This window comes from Amphiura filiformis, chromosome 9, assembly GCF_039555335.1.
Source record: "Amphiura filiformis chromosome 9, Afil_fr2py, whole genome shotgun sequence".
Lineage (NCBI taxonomy): Eukaryota > Metazoa > Echinodermata > Ophiuroidea > Amphilepidida > Amphiuridae > Amphiura > Amphiura filiformis.
This window is the reverse complement of record NC_092636.1, coordinates 59,511,647-59,528,861: the sequence shown is the minus strand read 5'-3', so window position 1 is coordinate 59,528,861 and position 17,215 is coordinate 59,511,647. Positions and strand designations below refer to the sequence as shown.

General features: G+C 40.0%; 2 protein-coding genes across 2 annotated transcripts; both read left to right on the top strand.

Moving 5' to 3' along the window:
- The first annotated feature begins 1,595 nt into the window (after positions 1-1,595).
- LOC140160187 (craniofacial development protein 2-like) lies at positions 1,596-2,204 on the top strand. Its single transcript, XM_072183465.1, has one exon. The coding sequence runs from the start codon at positions 1,596-1,598 to the stop codon at positions 2,202-2,204; it is 609 nt and encodes a 202-aa protein (XP_072039566.1).
- A 9,572-nt stretch (positions 2,205-11,776) lies between these two features.
- On the top strand, positions 11,777-12,244 carry LOC140160186 (uncharacterized). Its single transcript, XM_072183464.1, has one exon. The coding sequence runs from the start codon at positions 11,777-11,779 to the stop codon at positions 12,242-12,244; it is 468 nt and encodes a 155-aa protein (XP_072039565.1).
- Positions 12,245-17,215: the final 4,971 nt, after the last annotated feature.

The window sequence follows — 17,215 nt, the reverse complement described above, 5'->3', positions numbered from 1 at the left end:
GTTATCTGCAGTATGGCAAGGAATGTTAAACATATCTTTAGTAGATAGCAAGGGTCTGTTTAAAGTTATCTTCAGAAGATAGCCATTGTATGTTTAAAGTTATCTTCAGTAGATAGCAAGGGTCAGTTTAAAGTTAATTTCAGTAGATAGTAGGATGTTTGTTAAACGTTATCCTCGGTAGATACAAAGGTGTCTGATAAAAGTATTCTTCTTCAGTATATATAGCAAGGGCTCCCTGATATCACTTTCGTGTTTGGTGTCTGTTAAAATTTATCTTTAGTAGATAGCAAAGCCTGTTTAAAGTTATCTTCAGCAGATAGCAAAGGCCTGTTTAAAGTTATCTTCAGTAGATAGCAAGGGTCTGTTTAAAGTTATCTTCAGTAGATAGCAAGGAATCTGTTAAACATTATCTTTAGTAATCTGTTTAAAGTTATCTGCAGTATGGCAAGGAATGTTAAACATATCTTTAGTAGATAGCAAGGGTCTGTTTAAAGTTATCTTCAGAAGATAGCCATTGTATGTTTAAAGTTACCTTCAGTAGATAGCAAGGGTCAGTTTAAAGTTAACTTCAGTAGATCGTAGGATGTTTGTTAAACGTTATCCTCGGTAGATACAAAGGTGTCTGATAAAAGTATTCTTCTTCAGTATATATAGCAAGGGCCTGTTTAAAGTTATCTTCTGCAGATATCAAATAGTGGTGTAGCGAGATGCGAGGTGGGGGATGACTAAAAATGGGATGGAAAAGTGATAAATGGGGAGGAAATGTTGGCTTGTTGACCCCCCCCCCCAACACACACATACACACACACACATCCTAAAAGGCTGGCTACACTGCTTATAGCAAAGGTCTGTTTAAGTTATCTTCAGTAGATAACAAGGAGTCTGTTAAAAGTTATATTCAGTAGATAGCAAGGGTCTGTTTAAAGTTATCTTCAGTAGACGTGTCTGTTAAGAGTTAACTTCAGTAGCTTAGGGTCTGTTTAAAGTTGTCTTCATAGATAGCAAGATGACTGGTAAATGTTATCTTCAGTAGCTAGCAAGGGTCTGTTTAAAGTCATTAGATAGTAAGCTGTCTGTTAAACGTTATCTTCAGCAGATAGCAAGGTGTCTGATAAAAGTTATCTTCAGTAGATAGCAAGGTGTCTGATTAAAGTTATCTTCAGTAGATATCAAGTAGTGGCATATACAGAGGCAAACACACTAAAAGGCTGGCTACGCTACTTTTCGGGTGTAAGGGGTGCTCAAGCGCTTTGCATCACAGCCAGTGATGTTGAGGTCAGCTAGCACAGTACCGGTATGGGTGAAAAGCGAAAAGTATAGTAGTCTGCTGATGAACCGTAGAACACTCAAGTCAACCTCACGGTCACCTCCAAGCTGGTGCACCCTGGAAACTAGTTCCTTGCGGTTCTAGGCTAACGAGGATATGGCTAAGGGAAGGAAACCCCCGAAAACAAACCCACTGCGGTTTGTTACGGAAACTATTGTTACGGAAACTGCAAGAATCAAAGAAACTATAAATACAGCTAACGCTGGAAATGGCATTGGTGAGGCGACGGTCCAGATACCAGAAGATGATAATCATGTGTGTGGACAGCATGACGCTTCTGAATCAAAGCCGAAAGGACGTTCAGCGGCCGACTACGTCGTTAACCGGGCCGAAAGTAATCACTAACATAGGATGTTGGAATGTAAGAACACTATACACCATTGGAACTCAGCTTGCAAAGGAGATGGAAAGATATAACATTGATGTCTTGGGAGTAAGTGAGTGTAGATGGACAGGGCATGGAAAGGTCAAGTTGAACACAGGAGAAAGTGTAATTTTTTCTGGGAGAGAAGATAATTTACATCAACACGGTGTTGCAATAATGATGTGGAAGAAGGCAGAGCAGGCATTGATAGAATGGAAACCAATAAACGATAGGATCATTTATGCAAGATTCTTTTCGAAATTTTTGAAATTCTCAATCCTCCAAGTATATGCACCCACCAATGAAACAAATGAAGAGGATAAAGACAATTTTTATGACCAACTGCAAGCAATTGTAGATAGCATTCACAAACATGACTTACCTATTGTGATGGGAGACCTTAATGCTAAGGTTGGAGAGGATAATGAAGGCTGTGAAAGCATCATGGGAAAGCATGGACTAGGAGTCAGGAATGACAATGGAGAGAGGCTTGTCGACTTTTGTAATCTATAAAACCTTGTGATTACTGGAACAATTTTTCCTCATCGACAGATACACAAGCAAACGTGGGTTTCTCCAGATGGAAGAACTAAGAACCAAATTGACCAGGTAATGGTAAGCAGACAGCACAGGACATCTGTACAGGATACAAGGGCCATGCGGGGAGCTGGTATATACAGCGATCAACTCAAGATTAAGTTGAAAAGAAAGCAACAATCAAAAGTGACAAGAAGGAAATTTGATACAACCAAACTCCAACAGACTACCATCAGATTAAAATCAAAATGAACAAGTAACGGTAATCGAGGACATAAGTGATAAACACATCTCAAAAGCAGAAATTAGAGCAGCAATTAGAAAGTTGAAAAACGGAAAATCAGGTGGCAAAGATGAAATTGCGGCTGAATTGTTGAAAGTAGACAGAGACACAACTGTAGACTAGCTTGCAGGCCTCTTTAACACAATCTGGGATAAAGAAGAAGTACCCAAAACATGGAAGCAGGGGCTCATTGTCAAGTTACCAAAGAAAGGAGATCTCACAGAATGTGGAAATTGGCGAGGCATTACGTTGACTTCTGTCCCAAGTAAAGTATTTGGAAGAGTACTTATTGAGAGATGGAGTAGACAACAAGTTGAGAGATGAACAGGCTGGATTTAGAAGTGGAAGAAGTACAGTGCAAGTGGAGCAGGATTTTTGTTTTGCGGAATATTATTGAGCAAGTTGTGGAGTGGCAGTCAACCTTATACATTACGTCATTACGTTTGTGGACTTTGACAACTCTGTACACCGGGAAAGCCTGTGGAATATTATGGCTAGCTATGGAATTCCATCAAAGATAATAAGAATGGTCCAGATCTTGTATGAAGATAGCGAGTGCGCAGTATTAGATGAAGGGGAGGAGTAAGAATGGTTCAAGGTGAAAACCGGTGTGAAGCAAGGAGATGTAATGTTTGGCTTTATTTTCTTGATTGTGGTTGATTGGATTATGAAACATGCAACAGAGGGAAATAACACAGGAATCAGATGGAAACTTATGACAAAATTAGAGGATTTTGACTTAGCGGATGATATAGCTCTTCTACCATCCAACACATGCAGGATAAGGCAACAAAGCTAAGTGAATTTGCAGCAAGAACTGGTTTAAAAATGAATACCAAGAAAACTGAAGTGCTTAGAATAAACAGCAAATCCAACACCAGGATAGTCTTAGCAGGCCAGCAACTAAATTAGGTAGAAAAGTATACATACCTAGGTGCAAATGTCAGCAACCAAGGAGGAGGGGAGAAGACATGAAACAGAATTTGCAAGGCAATGGGATCATTCATGAAGCTCAAACAAATCTGGAATGCAAGCAAGCTCACTTTAGGAACCAAACTGAAGCTGTTCAGATCTCTGGTAATGTCAGTATTATTATACGGCTGCGAAACTTGGAAGATCAATGATAGTGATAACAGGAAGTTGGACACTTTTCAATTCAAATGTCTCAGGAGAATACTGAAGATTAGATGGCCGTATGTCATATCAAACAATGACTTACTAAAGAAAACCAAAATGAACAGGACAAGTGAAGAAGTAAAAAGAAGGAGGTGGAAATGGATTGGCCATGTGCTATAGGATGGAAGATAATAGCCACTGCATGACAGCACTTTCCTGGGCTCCAGAAGGCAGAAGGAAAGTTGGTCGCCATTAAGACAACATGGAGGCGGACAGTGGAAAAAGAAAGGAAGAAATTAGGGTGGAGGTCATGAAGCGAAGCCAAGCCAGTAGTTAGAGAAAGGGACAGCTGGAGGAGGAGACTTGCAGCCTTATGGGCCACAGGCCCGAAGAGGATAGGTAGGTAGGTAGGTACGCTACTGATAGCAAGGGTCTGTTTTAAGTAATCTTCAGTAGAGCTCAGTAGATACATGTAGCAATATTCCACATAAATGTTACCGGTGCGAAATCACAAAATGAAATAGTAGACACACACACATGGGGTAGATTCGTTGTAAATTTACATCAACGTTTTATTTGCTATTTGCTCAGTGATGTACATGATGAAGGGGTGATGCTCTGGATTTCCGTTGGGGTATATGTGATGGGATGTAGGGATGTTGCTCGGGGTATCTATCTGTGGGTATATGTGGCAAGGAGATAGAATGGATGGGGGCGTTAGCTGGCATGGCATCCATGGCTATTGGTGTTATGGCTTAACTAATAATATCTATAGGGCCTACTTCCCAATGCAAGCTTGTCACAGAATGTTTAATTGTAATTAACATGTCTAACATGACTTTACCAGAACAAATAACTGACATACTAAATTTATGAAATGATTGTGATAATAATAATAATAAGAGTTTAATAAAAAGATAAAAACAACAAAAGTGCAAAACGTTAAATGTTTTGAGGTGACAAGAAAACACGAGGATTACTAATGAACAATATTGAGCTCAAATAGTTGATAACATAAAATATAAACATAGTAAATAAAAGAAATCAGAATGTATTGTTTTGCACATTCAGAATAATAACAGACCATTGCTAATATAGCAATTATAACATTGGTCAACACCAATAGTAGTCCATTTAGTAGAATTTGTCCATTTAGATCAATTCCTCTTAAGATTGAACCTAACTGACACTTGGCCAAAGTGGTCAGCTGAACTAACTCGATGCATTTCACACTAGTTAATCTTATCCTTCAATACTTATATACATTGAATATTAATACATTAACTAGAACACAATTATTATAAATATAAAAAGACTTATTTAAAAGACTTTTAAGTCTTTTAAATTACTTCACAAACTAACATTTTCCAAACAATAATTCATCACCTACAACTTATTGTTAAGTAAACTTGGAAACAAAACATGCAATTAATTGCAAACAAAATTTTATCATAATTTCAACTTGGATTGAAGCAAAGAATTTGTTGACTTCTAAAAACACAAGTTTATGAAACTACCAAATCATCAAGTATCATATAATTATATACCTTTTCATGCTCATAGTCAAAGAGCACTAAATCTAAACATTATAGATCATATAGAATTGCAAATTCATACGTAGTGGTAATAACAATGAAAATTATTAATTTAAACTTCAACACTACTTGTTTATTTCGCTTACCGGGAGCGCTTTCGAGGAACTTCCTCGTCATCAGCCGATGTTGTTAGCTCTGATGTTTTCTTGGAAACGGCTAAGGATCAACCTGATCAGGTGACATCACACTTGATGACGTCACCGAAGTCGGAGGTTTCCTGCCCCTGGTGCCGCTGGGTTTGATCAGGTTGTCCCACACAGGATCTAGTTCCAATCCTGTGTCTCGGTTCAGTGAAGGCCCCTGCTGCTTGATCTGGATAACTCAGTTCCAGGACCCTCCTGGGAAATTCTTTTGTTTCTTTCTCCAGTACTTGTACGTTGTCCCAGTCTATTTGGTGCGTGTTCTTGCTCGCTTTTACATGTTCTCGTACAGCCGATTTAGAGCCAGCCGCTTTCGACTTATGTTCTGCAAGTCTTTTTTCTAGATTCCTGCCCGACTCTCCGATGTATGTGGTGTGACAATCAGCACATGCAATTTTGTAGACTGTTCCCGACTGTTTCAACTTGTCTACCTTGTCTTTCGGGGAGACCAAGGTGTGACGTAATGTCTGATCAGGTTGGTCCTTAGCCGTTTCCAAGAAAACACCAGAGCTAACAACATCGGCTGATGACGAGGAAGTTCCTCGAAAGCGCTCCCGGTAAGCGAAATAAACAAGTAGTGTTGAAGTTTAAATTAATAATTTTCATTATAGATCATGATTACTCATAATAATTATGCATTAAAATGAAACAATAGAAATGTAAATCTTACCTGTGGCAAGGAGAGAAAATGGATGGGGCGTTAGCTGGCATCCATGGCTAGTGGTGTTATGGCACCGAGGCCAGGCTTGGGAATTATGAAGTTGAGGTTACTGGAAAATCAATTAAACTCTTGAACTTGAAAATGGGTTAAGATTGCCACATGTAAGATGATTGTGAAAAATAATGGCAGGGAAAAATATTTTGAACCCGCTACACTTTCCCCTCCTCCATGAAACATCGACCCAATGTTTACACTATCAATGTCTTGCTGTCCATAGTGGAGGTGTAGCTCGGCCACAAGAAGGAGACCGCTGACTGCATCCACGTTTTGGTAGTTGGTGGATCGGCGAAAGATGGCCTGGTTGCCTCTTCTGTGCCGTTGGCTCTCGTGGGTTGAGGGCGATTCCTTGGAATTGGGACAAAGGGTTTTGCAAAGGCGTTCAACGTGCTAGTCGTCGCTGTTGCAGGGTTGCTCTTGCGACATGAATGTAGTATAGTACTGTCATCATCATCGCTGTCATTCACGACGACTACTCCGTGTTTCTGCAGACGTGAAGATCTACGTAAAGGCGGAGCAGTTTAGGGTTCTGATGAAATATGACGAGTCCGGGATTCTGATGATGAAGCAGGAGGCTGGTCATCCAAAGGGAGATGATTACAAGGAAGTAACATGTTTCGGTGAAGGGTGCGGACAGTTTTAGTGGAGCCCGTAGCTGGTGGTTTCAATCCCAGGCAAATGTCAATTGGTAGACGTGGATGTCTGTCAAACATGGGGAAGAAGGGCGAGAAGTTGGAAGTGTCATGACGGGTAGCATTGTAGGCGTGCACTAATGGACTGACAAATGTCTTCCGGTCGGACTTCTGGTGGTGAGAGTGTTCCTAGCATATTTAGTAAGGTGCGGTTGAATCGCTTACACTGGCCGTTCCCTTGGGGATGATATGGACTTGTCCTACTCTTAGTGATGCCGCAGATATCGCAAAGGCTTGCTATGAGGTTGCTCTCAAAGTTCCTGCCCTGGTCAGAGTGTAAACGAGCAGGAAAGCCACAATGGACAAAGAAATTGTTAAATAGGGCCTTGCCTGTGGTCTTGGCTGTTTGATTCCGAGTCGGGACGGCGATGGAGTATTTGGTGAAATGGTCTGTAATTACTAGGATGTTTTCTATCCCTCCTTTCGATGGTTCTAGGGTGAGGAAGTCAATACTGACTAACTCCATTGGTTCACTGGTTGATATAGGATGCAGTGGGGCCGTTGCAAACGCAGCTGGTGGTACGTACCTTTCGTCTTGTGCAGAGTAGGATATAGCTGGTATCGCGTAGCAAAATGCTACACAATTTTATCAATTTGCTACACAATTTTAGAGTTGAGTAGCGCTTTTATGCCATAGACTTACACGCTGAAGTATGTGATGTACCAATAGAGCTCAATAGAAAAGTAATGAAAGCAAAATTTTGCTATGCATAAAAAATGCTTAATTCCAACACTGGTCTTGTGCAGCGTCGACATGATTGGAATTTGTTCTCAATATCCTTGGTCATTCCTGGCCAATAAAAACGCTCACGGACAAGCTGCAAGTTACGCTCTCGTCCCAAATGGCATACCTGGTCATGGATTCCAGACATTGCTCGATGGTGCAAAGAAGCTGGTAGAAGAAGCTGTAAATTCTCTTGGCCATCCTGGAGAACAGTTCGCCGATGTAGGACATCCAGATGAAAAGTAAGACGAGGCCACTGACGTAGCAGGAGTTGTACTGTGTTGCTCTCCTTCGCCTATCGTTTTTGCCCGGTAAACCATTACCCCGTTTGAAGGTGATTACACGAGCAATATCGGGATCCGTCCTCTTGGAGTCTCTTCCAATCACCCATGGTTAACGTTGGAAGAGTATCCGACCCTGGCCAAGGTGGTGGATCTATACTGGCATTCTGTGCGGCTGTGATGCTGTTAGTGTGGGCCAGAATCTCTACCATACCTGAAGAGTCACTCTGTAGTGTATTATACTCCTCATCCACACCGTGCCCTTGGCAAATGGCGATGAAGGCCTCAGGAGGTATAATTTCCTCATCTGTATTGCCTGGGGGTTGAGGCCACGATGCTGGAAGGCGAGATAGGGCGTCCGCATCTATATTCTGCTTTCCTGGTTTGTAGTTGATGCTAAAGTTGTAGCAACTCAGGGACGCTAGCTACCGATGACCAACGGCATCTAGTCGGGCAAATGTTAAGATGTAGGTTAAACATGTTAAAGGGTTGTCGTCTGTGTGGACTTCAAATGTATTACCGTAGAGGTAGTCATGAAATTTATCAGTGATAGCCCACTTGAGAGCGAGAAACTCAAGTTTGTGTGCTGGATAGTAAAGTGCGCTCAGACTTGCGCAATCCACGGCTGGCAAATGCTATTGCACCTTTGTTCCATAACCATTAAGGTATAGGACATTTTTGTTTTTACTATAGCCCCCGAATGAAATGTATATATTTAATTATGTTTGTACTCACTCAGGTAGCATTGTGTGTGTAAAAACTAAGTGCTACTCTTTTTTTTATTGTCATTTTAGTGTCCAAAATGGGCCAAAATGAGGGTTTTTCAATATTGCCGTCCATTTCTAATCGTCACCCCCAAAGACTTTACATGTAATATAAAAAGGCCCATACAAATTGAAGAGCCTCTAGTTCGGATGTAAAATTCACACAAAATGCTTTTTGAGTGATTACAAAGATAATAAAATACTTTTCATTCGGGGGCTATGTGGAATTTTTTTTTTTTTATTGTATTGGTTGTACATGACATAATAGGTCCTTTCACAATAAAATGTCCATCTCAAATAAAGGTGATTGGTCTAGGTGGTTGGTCCTCTGATAGAGTGCAGCGCCAAGTCCATCGCCACTCACATCTGTATGGAGGATGAAAGGTTGCGAAAAATCGGCATAGGCAAGCACGGGTGGATTTGTCAGTAGTTCCTTGATTTTGTCAAATGCACCTTTTTATTCTCATTGAAGAATTGAACAATTGGAAAAATTTTGGCTCATTATAACCTTAAACCCCTCGTGGGAAACGTAGCGGTCTAACAAAGAATTTAACCAATACTAGTTTTATCATTTGATGTGTGAGCATGCACGAAAACATACCATCCACTAATGCAGCAAGACAAAATACTACACAACACCATTATGCTATATATTGAGTGAACCTCAATGTTTATCAACAAAGGCAATGGACTGGTATATCGATATGTTTGAGTGAACCCCATGCAACCACTACACTGTCCAATAGCCTTATTGTGATGTGGCGGGAGTTGTAAAAAACACGAGCCCTGAAAATATGGTGCTCCCGCATACTGCCAGGCACAATACAATGGAAATTGTGATGATGCGTGCGCATACTGCCAGGCATTGACGTCAGAAGTCAACTCATCTATACGCCAACCCATTATTCGTGTCTACCGTCTACATCATACTTACCAATGGTGATGAGTGACAATGTGAAGTGAGGCCACAAAAGGCCTATATATTCTGAGGGCGGAACGCTGTCCTATTAGATGGTACAATAAAAAAAACCTTTTATATCAACTGACCATGCTGACGACCAACATCAAAATGATGACGTAACAGCTATTGCTCAGTCGATAGTATGCTTGACTCGCAATGCATTATGGGGTTTCACTCTCATGTAATCTCTTTCTCAGTCAGTTACTGACATATGTAAAACAAACCCATGGTAAATGACTGTTAAAAAGACCAACTATGTTTAATCTCTTCCTCAGTCATATACTGCCATACAAAACAAACTCATAACAAAATACAGAATGTGCATGCACTTAACCTACAATTTTCGATCTCATTTGAGCTCGATTATCGTATGTATTTTGAATGGTGTATCAACAAAAGTTGAGGCATATCACCTATCGTATGCAAGTCATTTCGGTGAAATTAAATAGGGAAGCATCGCCTGCGGGCGCTGCTTCAAAAAGGTGATTTGAGATTACAGGGCACCCTATCTATTCGCATGCCTTTATTTTGATCTGTTTTGGCACGATTCACTTTTCATCACGTACATACCTGACCGGTGACAAAAAGGAGTCAAATTAACGAAACTGAGAGTTCTGAAGTGGCTCCAGACCGATAGACATTTTTACTACTGCCATGGTCCTGAATGAATGCAACATAGTGAACAATAGAGAATCATACACATAATTTGTGATTTGCGCATTATTGTTTTGTAATTTTATATGAATACATATACATTCAACAGTTTATTCAACACAAAATACTCTTAAAATTCATGTTTTGGGCCCTTAATTCATAACTTAGGCCAAATAGTGAAATTTAACTTTTAGTGCCAGTTTAGTACTAAATGAGTGAGACGTGTTTCATTGGGCAGAAGTAGATTTGTTTTAATCTCAAAAAATTAGTGCTGTATTTTTCTGGAAAAGGGAGTAGGTGATATCACCTGAGTTGATAAGTTTGATGACCATTTCCATATCTGCATGTAGTATCAGATATTGTATCCAATGTGAAAATATTTGCAAGACTTTTTTTTTTAATATAAGGCTAGGTTGTTGGCTAAATATCCTTCCACAGCAAAATACTATGACAGAAAAACAACGTTAAAATAATATGTAAGAAATAATAATGCTCTTATTAAGGGGGTACTACACCCCTGCCCAATTTTATGCCTATTTTAGCATTTTTCTGAAAAATTATAGCGCATTGGTGACAAGTAAGATTTGTATATAAGGACTACAACTACTGCACTGGAAATTTTATTTCAGCACATAAAACGGTTGTGAAATTACAGTCAAAAATGAGGGAAAACAATATTTGATCAATAAATCAATAACTACTTGCCTTGAGTTGCTGAATTTTCAGTGCAGTAGTTGTAGTCCTTGCCCCAATAATATACATATCTTGCTTGTCACCAATGCGGTATAATATTTGAGAAAAATGCAAAAATAGGCTCAAAATTGGCCAGGGGTGTAGTACCCCCTTAAGTTCAAAATTCTTAAAGCAAATCCAATTTGTGACTAATTCAAAAGAGTTGGCAGATGACCTCGAGAAGGTCATGATTGAAGACGGCGAAGACTTTATTTCACATGATGGCATCTCTTTGTTTACAATAACCCCCACACACCGACATTGCCTGGCTAATAATTATTTGGTGCAGCAGAGACACTAAAATGAATACACGGGATCGATACACGTGAATTGCTATGCACGATTTTGATATCAGACAAAAATCTTCGGATACCGGGTTAGAAAATGATGAATATCTCCCGTAAATGATTTCGTATAAAGAAACCAGATGTGGTTCCTTGCACATGAATATATATTTTGAACAGATATGATAGTCGTTAGCTTGCGCTTTGAGACAGTAGCTTGCGTCTTGAGTCAAAAAACTGACCATAATTCCGCAATAATTCTGATTTATATGTGCCAAATTATATAGCGCAGTGTATAGGCCAATCGTGAAGGTTGTCTAAAAGAATATGACCTATGGCATACCATGCTTGACTGACACACAGCGAGGTGAGTCACCGAGCGAATCGGGGCTATTGTCAGTAGCCTTAGTCAGATGTCCTTCGGCCTATTATATTTAACAGGTCGATATGTATAATGGCCATGTGTGGCGGTGGATTCAATCTACCATGGCGATTTCTGCCATGAAGATATCGTGGCGATGACACTGTGCCCCATTAGCAAGTCGCTCGAGTTATCAAGCAACGGTTAATCAAAGATGACGGCCCTATAGTTGCCAACCTATATATGGAATGGATGGAGCAAGAAGCCTTAGTAACGGCTCCACTTGATATCAAACCCCGATTATGGAAGAGATACGTAGATGATGTGCTCGAAATTGTAAAGAAAGGTTCGGCAGAGCAACTAACCGCGCATATCAACCAAATTGATAAGGCCGGCAACATCAAGTTCACATACGAAACGGAATCTGACCAACAAATCGCATTTCTCGACACACTCATTGTGAAAAAGCAAGATGGATCCATCAAACTATTGGTTTATCGGAAAAAGACACAAACCGACCAACATTTGCACTTCAATTCGCATCACCCATTGCAGCATAAACTCAGCGTCATAAGAACATTAATGGATAGGAAAGACAAGGTTATCACAGAGGAGGAAGACAAAAAGGAAGAAGTTCAAAAAATAAAGGAAGCTCTCAAAGCATGTGGCTACCCCGAATGGGCCTTCAAGCAAACGCCAAATAAAAAGTAACTAGAAGACAAGAAACAAACTGAGTCAAAAACCTGGGAGGTGGCAGAAGCTAAAGAGCCTCTCCCAACGCGTACGGCGGGTGTTCAACAAACATGGCATCCGAACCGCCTTCAAACCACATTAGACCCTTAGAAATCTTTTGGTCTATCCAAAAGACAAACGGGAAGTTACTCAAACATCAGACTGCGTGTACACAATTCCTTGCCTCAATTGTGACAAGTCCTACATCCAGACTTTTCGGCATCAGACTCAAAAAACACAGAACAGAAGCTGAAGAAGTATCCAAGAAAGCCTTTACCCGTTCACAGAGACAGGCCTCCATTACAGGGGAGGATAACAAATCAGCAATAACTGACCATGTCTCTGAGGAAAATCATGTTATTGGATGGGACAAATCAGAAATCAAAGACAGAGAACAGAACAGAAAGAAGAGATATATCAAAGAAGCCATTTGGATAAGGAAGAGGGGGTCCAAAACACTCAACAGAGACGAAGGGAACTACTTTCTTCCGCACATATATGACCAAGTCCTAAAACCAACGGCGCCACCAACGTCAGCTCCAGCAGGTAGCAGCCGTTGAGGTGCAGGGATTGGTCATTCAATTTGAGAAAGTGCTAAGTGTTAGCACGAAACTGTCATTGATCGAGGTATGTAACATCAAAATTGGATTTGCTTTAAGAATTTTGAACTTAATATTTCACTGACAATCCTGATGAACTTATTTGGGGAATAATGCTCTTATTTCTGTTACTAATATGTCTTTCCTTTTATCTAGAGGTACACTAACTATCTATGGCGTATAATATTTCTTGCCAGATTGTGTTCCCTTTCATTAACCTTCAAAAAACCTTATTTGCCGACATGTCAGCGGGAAAAAACAACAGCATCCTCAATATGAAAGTTAATCGTTGTTTAGACGTATAAAATCCAATTATATTGTCAGATTGTACTCATTCCAAATAACACAAACACAATCAAAATGGTAATAGGATCGACTTTCTGAAATACTTTCTTTTAATGATTTAATCAAATATAGAATTAATCAATTTAATTGATTAAAAGCAGTACACTCTAAATAGGAAAGAGTTAAAAATTCCTTAATGTTGAGCCTAAAAGGGAACAGAGCAAGAAAGTTAGTCCAATGGAACTCAATAATGATTACATTTTACTCAATATTAGTGCAATTAACATGTGAATATAGCAGTAGCTAACTTTCATCAGAGGTTCCTTTTGCCTTGTGCATATAGGATGTATATTTTTGTATTATATCGAGCATTCGACTTTCTTCCTCTTTAGTCAGAGTCTCGCCGTAAAGCACAAGGCGTAATAGGTCTGTCACACTACGACGGACTGGATCAACGTACATCACCGAATACAAAAATATTTTATTCGGTGGAAAAATCACCAGTCCGGCAGAAGATTCGGTGGGATTTTGGGTCCGATTCCCGTTCGTCGCTCTATACGTTGTGGCCGCTAATAATCCTGCAGCCGTCTTATATCCAATCGTTCAACGTCCGACAAATGACCGGATTTGGGGGTCCGATTCCCGTTCGTTTCTCTATGCGTTGTGGCCGCTAATAATCCTGCAGGCGTCTTATTTTCGATCGTTCAACGTCCGACAAATGACCGGATTTGGGGTCAACGTCCGACAAATGTCCGGATTTGGGGGTCCGATTCCCGTTCGTCTCTCTATGCGTTGTGGCCGCTAATAATCCTGCAGGCGTTTTATTATATTCAATCGTTCAACGTCCGACAAATGACCGGCGAATCCGTCGCATGTGGCACCAACAGGGACGTCCACCCTATCAGAAAAGTGGGGGAGGAGAGGGTGTTTGAGAGGGCTTTTGACCCCTTAGAGGCAGTGACGTAGCAAGCACTTTTTCAGAGGCTGAACAAAGTGGGGAAAGACAACTTTTAAGGGGGTAAATTTTGACGAAAATGGTCAAATATTGGCTAATAAGTACAAAAGGGCTACAAATCTGATATATCAGGGCAACCAGCGTCCGGGGGCAATAGAGGTGAGAAACCTTTGGACAATGAAGGCCCAATTGAAGCCATTTGTCATTTTTTTGATCAATTTTAGCACTATTATTGGGTACTATTTTAGTTTGAAACAGCCGCAAATTGGAGAAACGAAAGCCTAATTGAAGCCATTAAAAAGTTTTCACCATTATTGTATATTGTTTTAAAAATAACACGTGGATGTCCATAGCAGAAGCAAAAAGGAAGACTTGTCCATTTTTGAAAATGAAGGTCCAATTGAAGCCATTTGCATGGGGACTGTAGGGCCTATTTACATTATTAGGCCTAGGCCTATTTTGTATAAATTTAGTTTTAAAAATGGTAGATTTGGAAAATTGTTTTTAGTGCATCATTTTTACACTATTATTGCCTTAAACAAAAAACAAAGAAGGCCCGATTTGAATTTGCAAAATTTAAAATGTTACACTGATCCACTGACACTTAGATATAAGACCTCAGACTCGTAATTTCAGGTAAAGCATGCATGGATTGATATGTTAAAGTCAGGAATAGACCTATAAGTCCGTCTTAAATACTGACTTTGGTGACAAAATATCACGGGCCCTGCATATGGACTGGCCGGCAGTAATTTTCACAGGCTTTTGGGCCAAGGAACCACATTTAAGCACTGTCTATAATATATCAGAGGCCTATACTTAGGCTAAACTAGTACTACTATCCTGGGCCTACTCAATAACGTATACAATTTAACCTTTTCCATGTTTTCTCTTCTTTTTTCTTTCTTGTCAATCACTAAAACTGGTAGGAATTTGATATTGCGTCCTCTACCCTTCAGAAAGTGCCCCTCCCTCAATACTACTTACATGCATAGGCCTACTACTAAATTACGTGCAATTTAACTTGTTCTCTTCTCTTCTCTCTTCAATTTTTCTCACTTTCTTTTCTTTTTTCTCTCCTTTCCCCCTTTATTCTACTTGTCAGTCACTAAAGTACTGGGGGAAATATGATATTGCGTCACACACCCTTCAGAAAGCCACCCCCCCTCATGATCGATGCACATGTTCGCCATAGACCTACATCCGGCACAAGCGCCTGCGAAACCTTGCAAACACCCGCGGTATATAAACGAAAGAATAACGAACAAACCCAGGGTATATATACAGAACAGTACGAACACACATCGGACAACTTCCGAACATGTGTATTCGGCACACTCCGTTTCAAGTTTTGTGCATGCACAAAACTTGAAACGTATTGTCGACGGACTAAACAAACATCACCTAACACGAAACGCATTTGGCGGATAATAACAGGACATATGAAGAACATAAAACGAACATTGACGAACACTAACGGATTTGCTAAAATACCATCCGTTTCTTATACGGAAGACCGATCCGGTGTAGTGTGACACTAAGACGGTCTGGGTCAACGTACATCACCGAATGCAAAAATATGCTATCCGGTGGTGAAGGCCTCACAGGAACGTATTTGCAACGAACACGGGCCGAGTGCAACGAACAAAGAACGAACATGAACGAAAGGAGAGCGAACAAACTCCGGCAATATGCAGCACCATACGAACACACATCGGATAAATACCGAACATGTGTATTCGGTACACTCCGTTTCAAGTTTTGTGCATGCACAAACTTGCCGACGGACTTAACGAACATCACCTAACACGAAACGCATTTGGCGGATGATAGCAGGACATAAAAAGAACATAAAACGATCATTGACGAACAACAACGGATTTACTAAAATGTCATCCGTTTCTTGTACGGAAGACCTATCCGGTGTAGTGTGACAGCTCTATAAGGAACATAGCAACCTCTCTATTTTATTCGTCATACCACCACCCGTGTTTGCAGCGCACAATGCTTAAAACCTCGTCCTACAAAGGGAGGGCGGTGTACCACCTACAACCCGCGAAAATTAATAGTTGGCACACATGCACTAAACAATGGAAATGCGTGCCCTATTAAAATTGGGGAGGCGAGGAAAACATGCATGCAATATAGGTGTTGTACAGACTCCCCCCTATATCTCATCCTTCCCCACTCCCCATCGTTCAATGTTGGAGGGTCTCACGGACCTGTTGACAACATGGCTTGGTCCAACATTGAATTGGGGGAGCGGGGGCAGAGATATACCAAAAGACAGGCAAACTGTGCCAACCTTTTTTCCCTGGATTGTCCGAGTCAAATCCTAAATATTGCATCTGTTTTCCGTTTTTACTCAATAACTTTGCAACGGAATGTTGTATTATCTTCATATTTCACACAAACACATATAAGTGATAGGGCTTTACGATAAATAACAAAAATAGAAAAAATGTATTTGTTTATTTAGGGGGTGGTCATTAAAAACATCGCTAATGCGTGGTTTTGCGTCTTGGCTTGGGTCTGAATTACGCGAAAACTGACAAAAAAGAAAGAATGATTTTAAATGCAGTATTACATCGAATTGCTTCTAATTCAAATGATAAATAAAAAGAACTGAATGAGCAATTTTCAATCAGCTATTATTACATCAAATTAATGTAATTGCACCCGTATCATAGATAGGGCAATTTTATGTATGTTTATATAAAAACATCATCAGTGCGGAAATTACGATGATATTTGTACAGTGCCGTAAAATATAGGTAGACATACAGAAAAAAGACGGACATTGGCTTATGACAAATATAATATGATGAAGAATATTGTAAAATAAAAATGAAAAAGAAATCTAAATATGTTTATATTAATTTCATATATTGATATGAATGTGAGGATTATTTCCTGAAAATTTGGTGGCCATACCTTTAACGGTTTTTATTTTACAAGCCAAAATATGAAATTAGATGCATATTTTTGGAATTGATTCGGACAACCCGCGAAATTAATAGTTGGCACACATGCACTAAACAATGGAAATGCGTGCCCTATTAAAATTGGGGAGGCGAGGAAAACCTGCATGCAATATATGTGTTGTACAGA

Coding starts and splice junctions, on each gene's coding strand:
- LOC140160187 (XM_072183465.1), top strand. CDS start 1,596: ATGACGCTTCTGAATCAAAGCCGAAAGGACGTTCAGCGGCCGACTACG.
- LOC140160186 (XM_072183464.1), top strand. CDS start 11,777: ATGGAATGGATGGAGCAAGAAGCCTTAGTAACGGCTCCACTTGATATC.